At 43.3% G+C, this 13089-nt stretch overlaps 1 protein-coding gene across 1 annotated transcript in view; it reads right to left on the bottom strand.

Moving 5' to 3' along the window:
• Positions 1 to 13089, bottom strand: part of Cntnap2 (contactin associated protein 2) — a 2034995-nt gene that overhangs the window by 233123 nt on the left and 1788783 nt on the right. Inside the window, exon 17 of the mRNA XM_028876400.2 lies at positions 3327 to 3545. Coding sequence (XP_028732233.1) covers positions 3327 to 3545 — 219 coding nt within the window. The remainder of the gene's footprint in view (positions 1 to 3326; positions 3546 to 13089) is intronic.

A 13089-nucleotide genomic window follows, 5' to 3' on the forward strand; every position in this document is an offset into this window, starting at 1 on the left:
TCAATGCTATGAGGAATTCAAACTTCACCTCCATTTCTCTTCTCTTCTAATAAATTACTCTTAAGTCACATTCTTCAAATGAATCAGCGTGTCTTCATAGTAAATACTCCAGTGGTTTTCACTTTACAACATTACCAGGTCTCTAGCATTCTTCTTGGCAACTCTAGTGAGTGTGAAGAAAGGGGTAAAACTAGAGTTGGATGTCTCCATTCAAGAGAAAGTTCAGGAAGATGAGCCAAGTAGAGTCCTGTTATGATAAAACTCAAGTAGATGGTGCCCGGCATTCTAGGGATGGATAGCATTTAGAAAGGAGCTTGGATCAGGTCATCAGGGCATGATATATTAATGAAGAGAAATGTACTCACTGTGTTCAGTAGGAATAAATGGACTCTTTATTTAGCTAATGTAAAGGAAAATGTATAATTTGTGACCTACTACTGGAGGGAAAGACTGGAGTGTTCTGGGTTCCCAGTGAGTTTGGGGGCCTTTAAAATCGGTGCACATTTACTGTACATAGTGATAGGTTCCATGAAGTCTATCATGTACCTTGACTGTGTTCACCTCCACTTTCTATTTTCTTTCTTGCTCCTTCCTACTATTCCTATTCATTTCCCTAGACAGATTTATTTATTTTTGCTTTCATGTCAGATCCATAAAAAATGATTTTTTACAAAATATAGGATCTATAAATGAGAGAAAACATAACATTTGTCTTTCTGTGTCTGATGTCTTTTGCTTAATATGACGATCTTCATTGCATCCATTTCTGTAACTGATATAATTTTGTTCTTCCTTATGACTGAATAAATCTCTGTTACGTGTATATGCCACATTTTCTGTCCATCTGTTGATAGATACTGCTGGTTCTGTAACTTGCCTATCATGAAGAGTGTGTGTGTGTGACGACAGTAAACCTAGGTAACTTCTATGGTGCATTGACTTTGAGTCCTCCAGGTGGACCTGGAGGATGACATGACTGGTGGACATTTTTTTTTCATGTTTTATTTTAAATTTTTGTTTTTTTTTCTTTATTAAGAAATTTTCTACTCACTCCTCATGCTATCCACAGACCCCCCTCCTCCTACCTCCCAGCCCTCTTTCCCAAGCCACCCCACATCCCCACACCCCCCAAATCGAGGTCTCCCATGGGGAGTCAGCAGAGCCCAGCACACTGAGCCTAGGCAGGTCCAAGCCCCTTCTCACTGCACCTAGGCTGTGCAAGGCGTCACACCACAGGCACCAGATTCCAGGAGGCCTGCCCATGGACCAGGGACACATTCAGATCCCCCTGCCTGGGTAACCCCCAAACAGTTCCAGCCAAACAAGACTGGTGGACATTTTTAAACACATCACTCTTTCCACGGTCTCTGACTCACGTGGCTCATTCACAAAGCAGTGTCACTTTCTATGCCCACTTTCCATCACTGTTGTCCTGTAGTCTGACTAAAAACACAGGAAAGGGATGTATATCCAATTTTGTCTTCTTTAAAAATGGCTTTCTAATATTTTTCATGTATCAGAACACAATCATGAAAGACTTTTAGGGGCTCTGGCCCTTCTGAACATCAATTGACCCTTGGTGAGTATCTACTACCAGGAGATAGGTATGATGAACTGACCAGCAACCAGGTCACACCAATGTTTTCTTCCTGGGTGATTGCCATAGGTGAAAGAATTGAACAATGAACTTCCAGAAACCTGGAGAGGGAGTATAAGCTGGTTCATATCCACCGAGTCCTTCAAACTAAGTTTCTTTTTATACAATTAAGGGAATGTTGCTAATTTCCTAAAGTATGAATAGTATTAGATAAAAATATCAAAAATTCAACTTGCCATATGAAGAACTATTACCTTGAAGTAAGTTTAGGTTAATCTGGAGTATGTTAGAAGCAGAAATACTGGCACAGTGGAAAGACTGTAGGAGTCAGAGGAAGTGGATGACTTCAGTGAGACAGTATTTTTCAGATACATCAGGGCATTGTATACATGAACTCACAGTGGCCGTGGCTGCACGCACAAGACCTGTGTAAGATAAGGCCAGATGAAAACCCCAATACGGATGAAGGAAGGGGACATGAAGTCCTTCCCTTCGCTGAGAAGCTATTGCCAATTGTTGGCTGCTGTGAGGAGAGTCAGTTTCTTCAGGGATGTGGCCCTAGAGAGGCTACCCAGCTTCAGTAGATGACCCTATATCCATGCACATACTGGCAGCACTAAGTGGATTTTCTGTGTTTCAAAAAGAACATATGGATGTGGGAAGGAAAAGCGATGGGAGAACACGAGGGAAACTGGAGGAGAGGAAATGGAGGTGGAATATTCAAAACACATGGTGTTTGTGTATGAAGTGCTCAAGCAAAACTATTGGTGAAGAAGATTAGGCTGTGTGGCCGGATCCGGTCACTTCCTAGGTCACTTTTCTGCTGTGTTAAACGTCAACCTCTTCTCCACGAAGAGGGACATTCTTTTCTGTGTAGATCACTGGGCAGAGAAAAGAATGAATTCTATTTATCTTTTAAGGCAAATTTGAACTTGGCTCATTTTCTTTTTCTCTTCTTACTTTACTCCTTTTTCTCTATCATTCCAAGCAACCTTGAGCTTATAGAGCCCATTCATCTCTTTCCTTCCTTCCCTCCCATTCTTAAGTTCTATAAATGATATAATTATATGCTGTGGATATTGCTCTATATAAATAAAACACTGATGGCCAATGACCAAGCAGGAAGTAGGTTGCCAGGCAGGAAGTAGGTGGGACAAGGAGAGAGGAGAATTCTGGGAAGCGGAAGGCTGAGGGGAGAGACACTGCAGCCACCGCCAGGACAAGCAGCATGTAAAGATGCCGGTAAGCCACCAGCCACGTGGCAAGGTATAGACTTATAAAATGGGTTAATTTAAGATAAAAGAACAGTTAGCAAGAAGCCTGCCACGGCCATACAGTTTATAAGTGATATAAGCGTCTGAGTGATTATTTTATAAGTGGATTGTGGGACTGCAGGGCTTGGGGAACCTGGAGAGAAGCCCTCCAGCAACAATTATACAGTTTTGAAATCATAAGCCTAAAATTTCAGAAACTAGAGAAGCCCTGCGAGATCTCCCTCCTCTGATTTTTCAGTTGAGGACATTGTGGTGCAGGGACTGGGACACAGAGTCAGATCTGGGCATCTCCAGTTTCTTCCTAATTCCTTTATGTCTGTCTTAGGGAAGAAATGGGGCCCAGACACTGTGAGAAGGAACTCTATTCCTTCACAGGCTGCTTGTTTGTTTTCTCCTTATGAAGGTTCCCCAAGCCAACAGAGAGCCAAGTCGTGATTATCTTTCCGTTCACTCACCAACAAACAGCTGGCTGTAGAGTTCCAGGCGGGTGTGACCTTCTGTCGGTGCCTTGCGGATCTGCTGGGGCAGGCGATCCACCTGGAGACTGGCCTGTTTGACATTCCTCTCTGCGGTGACCCGATGCCACTGGTCATCATTGAGAGGGGAAGGCGACCTCACCACAATCTCCACTGGCCCGTTTCCAACATCAAATGAAAAGGACACTTCTGTGGCAGCTGGAGGAGCAGAAAGTATGAAAGATACATGAGTATTTGTCTCCTAGATACCAAATAGCAGTGAATTGTAGGGGAATGTTACGCAGGTCAATGGCCAAACCACTGGAGGAAAAATACACATGAATTCATTATTTGCACTAACCAAGAAGAAGAAGAAAATAAATTTCTCTTGGGGGTGCAGGGTGGTTCTGTGTGCCAGGCATACATTTATTTAATTTCCTTATTAACTCTGTAGAAGACTTCTAAGAAGGTACCATCACCAACTCTTTCCATATAGGGAACCTGAAAGCCAGTGAAGCTGGCAGCAAGATACACTTGTGGACAGAGGTGCAGCAGTGGCACTCCTGTCTTTGTGATACGAACTCTAATTGGATTTAAGCTCCACTCAACAGGAGGGCAATCATGCCCGGTACTGGACATTTAGCGAACTACCAGGGCTAGTGAAGTCATAGGTCCTGAGGAGAACCTTCTACTGCTACTTTAGTAGACCAGCGGAAATATTAACTGCATTCTAAATACTTATCCTTAGACCTACAGATACGCACAGTTCTCATCAAAGAAGCTTCTCTTTGTGTCAGACGGAGACATCGCAGAAAACCACAAATGGTTAAAATACAGAGAGTAACTAGTGGTGGGGTGTCCAGCCCCACTTGATACGTCTGCGGTACAACTCCTGTTCCTAAGGCTCAGGGAACACCAAAGAAGAGGGCAGAAAGATTATTAGGGTCAGAGGACCCAGAGGTCTGTTGTAAGATTGTGCCTCCTAGAAATGGCAGGGAAACTATGCCTGTGATACCACAACGATATGGCTGCCTAATTAAGATCTGAGCAATCACAACACCAATGGATGCCTCATGGGGCCCAACCTCTAGACGAAGAACTACAGTCAAATAAGCATGCCGAGAGTGGTGGAAATAGTCTTCCCTAGAGATGAGCTTTATAATTGATTATCCAATACTGAGTGGCCAGCCCTGAAGTCATGTACATATAAGCAACACTAATCAGACTCATCAGAAGGTATGTGAGTGAATGTGTGCACACACACACACCCACAACACAATATTAATCATAGAAAAAGAGGACATGAATTTAAGAGGGATTTTGCTTTGTGTATGATATAGGAGGGGTTGAAGTGGGGAAGATATGGAGATATGGGAAGGGTAGAAGGAAAGAAAAGGAAGGGAAAATGATATAATTATATTCCATATGGGAACTTTTGGAACTTCAGTACCTGGACTAGACATGTATTTCTCAAAGCTCCCCAGGAAATGCTACTGTGGAGCTAGAATTGAGAACTATTGCTTTAAGAGAGCTTACAAAATTATGTCATTAATCTTCATAGTCCTTATTGAACATTAGGGTTATGAGTTATTCAGGCACTGCTGGTGAACAGCATCTTTCATCTGGACCACTAGTAGCTGTCTCAAAGGCTGCATAGCACTCCTGCAGCATAACCCCCCTCTGCATGATGCTGCGAACCTGGCTAGTTCCCATCTGAGATACTGGATCCTGCTCCCAACCTCCCTGCCAGCACTGACCACAAATCATTCTTGCTTCCAGAGATCTCTTCTGCCAACTCTGTTTTGCAACAAATCACCTTCCAACAATAGGCGAATGGGTTTGGTGGTTGCTTTGTCAAATTTACTCATAAGCAGCATTTTTATTTCACATTTTAAGCTTTATATGAGGTCCCTCAGTGGCCACCCAGTGCTTTATAAACACCTTTTGAAGTATATTTTTCTCAGGACTGGCAGGGAAGGAAGCTTTCTGCTGAAGCAGCACACATGTCTTGCATTCCCTTAGGCTTGGGGAATTCTTTTTAGCATTAAAGATGTGGTATACCAGTGAGTTTCCCCAGCTTTGCGTGTAGAGATATCCACTCCTCTATCCATCAAGAAGCCTTCTGCCTAATCTCTAAGCCGGTTAATTAAATATCTGTCATTTTTTTCCAGGGCTAATGGAAAATTCAGTTTCTTTGGGACAGTGTCACAAGCAATCAAACTTCTAATTTAAAAACCACAGTGGGCCAGATTCTCTCAGGGGCTCCTGTGTTCCCTGCCTCTGTGTTGGGGTCTCTGGAAAGCTGCCGTAACTTTATTGAGCTACAGGGATATTAGTTACAGAGTTCAATTTAATCAACCTAATTGTACCAAGGAATTTTGATCCTTTATGTCATTAGAAAGAGAACTTTCATTTTAACACCTGCAGTGATTCCATGTGTAGTCCAGTAAAACATCTCATCCAAATTAGAAGCCCCTGCCTCCAGGATCATTGTGACAGATGTAACATGCAGGCTAGTGACCTCCATCTCAGTTGCCATGGTAGTAGGATGGCAATTCAGGTAGACCATCATGTGACTGCAGACTCAGGAATCCTTCTTGGTAGGGTGGATACAGTGGATGGGGGGGGGGAGGGGAAGCAGCCCAGGATTCAGATGAAATCTGTTCTGGTCTGTTGTGCACGTGAGCAGGTGCATTCCTAAACATGAGTCATCAGAACAGCATGAGAATGAGGGCTCCTGGGCTAAGTGGGAAAGATTGTTTTGCTTTAAAGGCATCAACTGCCATCAGGGAAATAGAATTTAGTGATAAATTGAGTTTAACCCTCAGGTTCAACTTGAAGGGATAAACACTGGTCTAATTTCCTCAGCTACTATCCTTTTGCTATGACAAATTCTTGTCTGGGTCTTAAGCTGTCACCATTTGGAGAAATTCTGAGCACCAGCAGATTCTGGGAAATGTCCTTAGTTTTTACACCTTTTGTCACGATAGGTCTCTGCCTATTCCCTTGACCCCATCCTCTTTGATTTTTGAACTATTTATTTATTCTTTGAGAAATGCATACCTGCACACAATGATTTTTGATCATAGCCCCTCAACAACTTCATGTCTTTAAAAATTATATCATCTGTGAACTGGAGCATGGTCAACATACCAGGATCACACCCCCAAAGAAAACGGACTCTCTCCCCCATAGCAGCCATCAACCATCAATACCTCCCTGGCTAGGGGAAGGGACTCGCATAGTTCGGGTTACTCCACTAATCTTGCTGAGATGTTGACTGGTTTGATCTGGTGCAGGTTTTATACAGGAAACCACAGTGGCTGTGAGCATATGAGAGCAATGGTCTTCTTGTCAAGTCCACGAGACACGTTTTCTCTAGTCCTCCCCAACCTCTGACTCTCACAACCTTCCTTTGGTGTGATGTGCTCTAAGTCTTGAGGGGAGGGGCTGTGAAACAGACTCCCATGTATGACTGAGCACACCATAGTTGCTTTTGCTCTGTACTTGACCAGTCGTGAGTCTCTAAATTAACTGCCATCCACTGCACAAAAGCGCTTCTCTGAAGAGGTCTGAGAGCTGTGCTCATCCATGACCCCTTCGCTCATCCATGACCCCTGTGCTCTTCTTAACAGTAATCCTTTGCTCTGGAGAAGGAAGGAAGTTTTCTAGGACCTGGCTGACGCTCCTCGCTCCCATGAGGGCGCAGGAAGAGGGGCTCAGGCACAGGGCTGTCACAAAGCGCAGTTCCAGGACCCTCTCTTCCAGCTCTGCTGCAGAAGATGAAAGGGAAGGGCAGGGTTTCTCTCTCTCAGTCACTCAGTGCCGGTTGCCCTGACACCACTAAGGGACTCCTTTGAGAAATCCCTTCTCCCGGACAGACAGCCAGTGTGTTTTAAAAGCTTCTAGCATTCAGTGTGTGGCTGATTGCCCTTGGCCTTCTGGGTGAGAGCAACTGACATTTCAAGAAAGATAATTACACAGAGAGTCAGTGAGCGAATAAAGAGAGGCAGCAGAGGAGACACCAGAGCCAATGACACTGTTCAGTTAATGTGTGTCTTCACTTGGAGGCTGAAGTGCCGCTGCCTTGTCTCTGTCTGTAGGAAAGGGATTTCTTACATAATGAAGATATTCCCAGAAACAAGCCTTTGAGAGTGGGGTTACATATAGCATGACTCACTGGAAAGGATGCAGATAGCAAACATGAATGATTGCCTTTCCAGGACTGTTGAAGACTGCTTTGGCTTTTTGTTTTTTTTCCTTCTCTTGAAGCTAATAAGTTACTTGGTCACAGTTTCATGAAACAGGCAGAGGCTCCTGGGTCAGAGACAAAGGACTTGTGGTAATTACACAGCAAGCAGTGTGGGCTTCAGGCTCATCCTGGTTTCTCTTGCCCCTACCCCGAAGTCCCAGAGTCAGCCAGGTGGGGGGGGGGGGCTGCACCGGAAGTAAGCCTGCTGCGCACGCACGGGAGGGAGGGACTCTGCACTCAGAAACCCTGGATCTTTCACAGCGCTCTTAGCAAACCTGCCTCACTTTGGGCCTTGGAGAGGCACTGTTCATTATTATCCTGGTCATGAAACAAATCTAGCCTCTGCCTTGGGGGAAGGCATCGTCTCTGTCTTCTACCTCTGTCTGTCCACCCTCATAACCTTAAAGACGTAAGAACAAAGCTACCATGCCTCCTGCTTAGAAGACAGCCAGAATGGGAAGACCTGTGGAGAGTTTTCTCTTACCAATTAGTTACTCTGGGATATATATATATATATATATATATATATATATATATATAATATATATATATGAAAGTGTTTTCAGTCTCAGCCTTCAGGGGCCTGAGGGGAGATCCCCATCCCAGACACCAAGTCTGAGAGTTGGCATTTAATTAGGGTAAGCATGACCTCTTCTTGCTCCCTGCCAGGAGCCCACTTAAGATGGGACACATCTGTTCTCTCCTGGCCAATGAAACATGACCAGAGTCTCTTGGGAGAGGTTGCTTAGCTCGGGAGAGAGGTGGGGGAAAGTTATCCCCTTTCTGCCCCTTGATGTTAGGTGGAAATTCGTGAGTACTAAGATTGCTGGAGCCATTTCACAAGCGTCAGACATACTGAGGACAGATTGATGGGGTTCTCCTAGTCCTTGCTGACATTATCCAACTCTCATATCATTCCCAGAGTTACCCACCTCAGGATTTTCTTCTTTTTTTAAATAAGTTAAAAAAATTTAAAGTAACTTTTTACAGTTTAAAAAGATTATGTGCGTGTGAGTACAGGTGCCTGCAGAGGGTAGAGGTTTAGGGTAAGTCCCCGATTGTTGGCGTCGTCACGGGTGGTTGTGAGCTTTAGCTTCATTGGAGTCTTTGTATCCAGAACATGGCCGCAACCACTGACCCAGAAAACCCACCATCTTCTGTCCAATTACACCATTCTATAAGAGTCTCTAAGAGATTCTAAGGAATAAATGAAACGCAGCTAGTTTTCATCATAGTTTTAGATACTGAATCATCACAGGGAGGAAAGAGAAACACTGGAAGAAGCGCACCAGGTGGCACACTGCCAAAGGAATGGCGTAGGTGGCAGGAAGTGCTGGTGAATAAACCTGCACGACCACTTCCGGTGCACCTTACAACAGCGAGCTGAGCAAAGCTGTGGTGCCCTTCCTGCAGCCTCCTCTCCTGCCATTGAAGTACAATTCCAGCAGGTGGCGCTGTGTGTTACTCATTCTAACGCTCCTTTACTTAAGCAAATGACCGCAGGCTCACAGTGCTAAGTGATAAATGGAACCCCTGTCCGCAGGGCAGCCCCTTGGGCTGAATTCAGCCAGCAGGTGAGGTAACATTTAGACAACAGATGCAAAGAATCAATTGGGGAAAGCAGAGGAAAGACAGGGAAAGGTAGACATAGCATGAAGAGCTGCCCGGCCACCTTTGGGATCGGTTTCTTCTGTACTAAAATGAACTCCAAAGGGTGCCCCTGTGCGGAACTTCACCTGATTCATACAAAGAAACTGATCATTGGGGCAACAGACGATTGCGAAACTCATGAGAAATATGAGAAAGGTCAGGAGGGTTGAAAACCGGGTCACTGTGGGATTCAGAGAGAGGAAGAGAAGGAGAAGGTAGTGAAGAGGTTATCCAGTCCCACTTAAGGCAGGCTGCTCCACCCACGTGACACACACCAATCCTTCTTTCTGCTCAAGGGTACACCTAGCCATTATCCGCTCTGTCTGCTGCAGCCTTCCATGTGAGGATGCTCACAACTCTACTCCACACAGCCTCATCACCACAAAGCTCCCGTCCCCGTTCTTATTTCCACACCAGTTTCATTTCTCCGTTTTCTTGTCAAATGCCTTGAAAGAACGTTTGCTGCTTAGCATATCTGCTCCCCATGTCTCAAACTCTCATCATGTGAGGCCTTGTCCTTGTCCTTAATCACAGCCGGAGCTGCTCCTTCCTTAGGTGGGTGCTGCTTGCTCTTTTCTTTACGATGTAGTTCTGTAAGCTTTTCTTTACTTCTCTGCCCAGAAGTCACCACATTCAAAATGCTGTCTTTGGACACTTTATGTTAAACAGCAAACAAGTCTCAACTCCTTCCTCCTCTTTATCTTGATTTTAAAGATGACAGCTCGTATAACTATCTGACAGAATGGGTCTGTGCCTGTTTTTGACTTCCGTAAGGCAGAGGATATTCTATTGTGGTCATTTTTTCTCTCCTCAAAATGCTTGCCATAGAGCACAGACTTAACATTTTGTGAATGAATGATTGATTGAATGAATGAATAGAAGGCAAACAGTTACAGTAACAATACCCCAAAGAGGGAAAACCAGGCATTTCCAATGTCACTGAACATTTGGAATGGCACCTGGAACTCCACAAGCATCTTTGCTAAGAGCAAAGTAACTGGGTGAAGATTCCCTCAGCCCAAAACACCATCCAGTAGCTCTCTCTGTTGGAACAACTGTCCCTCAGTGTGGTCCCAAACACCTGATGTTTGGGGAGCAGTGTCTTGCCTCAGGTAAAATCACAAGTCCTCATTTTGTTAAATCAACTGATTCAGAGGTATATGGTCCTGGAATTCTGCTTTAAGAAACACTGAGGTTTGACATCTTCTTCTAGCTGATCTGCTAGTAGGACTCTTTTGAGTGACTAGAATGATTTAAATACTGTGAGGCAAATAATTTACCTTACCTTTACCCTTCATAATCTAGAAGAATGATTACCAGAGCTGAGAAGGGTGAGGAAGCAGAGGATAGAGAGGGGGTGTATAATGGGTAAAGGTGTGTTTCTGCAAAGGAGAAAGGCTTTTTAATGTTCTAAAGCACAGTATGAAAACTATTATCAACAATTACTTTAATAGTTCAAAACAGATAAAAGAAAGGACTTTGAATGTTGTCCCTACTCTCCACACTGGCACATGTGTGAGGTAATAGAGATGTAAATCTACCTAGCAATTACACATTACATAAATGTATTGAAATGTCACACAAGTTAAGTTTACTAAGTCAAGAAACTTAGTAGGCTTTTATATTTGATCTTTCTCTAAAAGAGGTCTGGGCTTTACCTTCAGCTTTAGGAAGATACTATCTAGACCCTTGCAATGTCTTGCCTGTTAAGAGTTTCTTTACTTGTGATATTTGGGTTATATCAGAGACTTTCACACTGTGATTTAGAATGGAGCCCAGTTATATCAAATAACACCAACAATTCTGTGTTCACTAAGGGCTGGAGTGCTGTTGAGGCCCTTCAAAGAAAGCTGTTTCTTCCTAAGAGAATAGACTCTTCTTCTGGATGGAGGCATGCTATTGCATTGTCTCCTCCCTTATGAGTTGTCTGTCCCTGTTGGGTTGGTTAATCACCAGGCCAGGAAGGCTGATACACCTTAAGCCATGTTAAAGAGTTGGGAGGAATAATTATTCCATCAATGAGGTAATGCACTTTTCCTTCCCAGAATTCCTACTCCTTGTTATAGTCACTTACAGAGCTGGAGCCACGTGGATGGGTTAACATGACTTGAGACTGATTTATTTATTTATTTATTTATTTATTTATTTATTTATTTATTTATTTATTTTTTCCTTTGTTTTTGATACTTGTCAAAGTGTGGGCATATTTTCCTGGACGCTCTGAACTTTCTTACTTTTTCCTAAGGTGCTATTATCTCCCCCTCTCTTCTGCCAAGTGGCTTGTTACAAATGATGTGGTTTTCTCTCTGCTTCTCCATTCTCCTCCTCCAAGCAGCTGCCTAGATTTACAGCTTGCCTGTCCTGGGGTTTTCCTTTTAAACGCTAATAAAATTTTAAGTTCCTTTGCTAACAAGACTATAAATTTTGAGAGGAACCCCCCCTCCCATTTCTCCATAGCATATAAAGTATGAACTTTGGGTTACATAGTTCCATCATCTGAGGGGCTGGAAACTGAGTAGACATGTGAGTACTTCATCATCCCTGCATAAGAGAGCTATGAAAAACTGAACACTAAGACTCAGGGAGGCTTCCTAGGTTTTCAATACTCTATATATCTTGTCACATATAACTACAGGAGAGAAATATGTTCCTGACTCCACAGGGAGAAGACGATCAGAAACTCAGTCTTTGGGGCTGTTTCCTGGACTCTACACTCTGTGCTTCTCTTCTTCTCTGATTTTCATCTTCATCCTTCCTTTCCTTCTAAGAATAACAGCCATGAGCACAGGGGCCATTCATGAGTTCCATAAGTATTCTAGAGAATTACTGAATCTGGAAGAGTGGTGGGAATCCACGCCTGCAATTGATGTCAGGAGTGTGTGTAACTTATGGAAATGGTTGTCTTTGTAATTTGTCAGTTGGTTCTAACTGCATAACCCCCAAATTCTCAACACTTTAATTCAGAAACACACAATGGATGGACCCGACAACGTTAAAAACCAAAGATTTCAGAGAATATATCTCGACCTCCAATCTCACCCTGACTGTCTAGATGAGGATCGAGGCTATAAGGCATTAGAATCCATAATGAAGTATAGAGATTTTCTTTTACTAACTTTACCTCACTGGCTTTTGTACCAAGATTTTTTTCTTCTTGTCAGTTTGTAAATGTAGAGAGTTTTAAAGCCATCTATACATATTCACACCAGAATAAAAAGGTGTTAAACACATCTGAAATTGAACAAGAGCCAGGAAAGTTTATTTGAAGATTTTTTTGGAAATTCTTCAAGGAAATGCCCAGAGCTTAAGAATCAATGTTATAAACTTGTTTTAAAATCTTCCAGATCCTGATAACCTCTTGAGTATGAGAAATATTTCTCTCCATGTATCTTAGCTTTTCGGTTTTTTATTATAGCTGAAAACCCAACTTCACAAACAAAGGCAGCTGCAGAGAAGAGGGAGTGAAAAGGAGATGTCATTGGACAGGCAGAAGCAGAGGGCTGCCTTTAAAATGCAAAGTCTTTCAAATTGTAGTTTGCTCTATGCATTTAGCCACCTCTGAGAATAGCCTTTTGAATATTAATGGAGCTATGTGATTTAAAGATAAAAATCAATGGAAAATGATACGTGGCTTGAAACAATACTGCATGCCTGGCATAGAACAGGCAGTGGGTTTTTGATATCCACCTGGATGGAGTGAGCAGAGACATCAGCAGTGGTCTGAGAGGGTCCAGATGCAGAAGAATAGACGGAAGGCACAGATGGTGATTCCAGGGTTAAAGTGTTTGTAATAAAGGGAGATGTAACTTCTTTAGACAAACTGCTAAACTAGATGCCTAAAGATCCCCAGGTATAGGAAAC

The sequence above is a fragment of the Peromyscus leucopus genome, chromosome 3 (assembly GCF_004664715.2).
Source record: "Peromyscus leucopus breed LL Stock chromosome 3, UCI_PerLeu_2.1, whole genome shotgun sequence".
NCBI lineage: Eukaryota > Metazoa > Chordata > Mammalia > Rodentia > Cricetidae > Peromyscus > Peromyscus leucopus.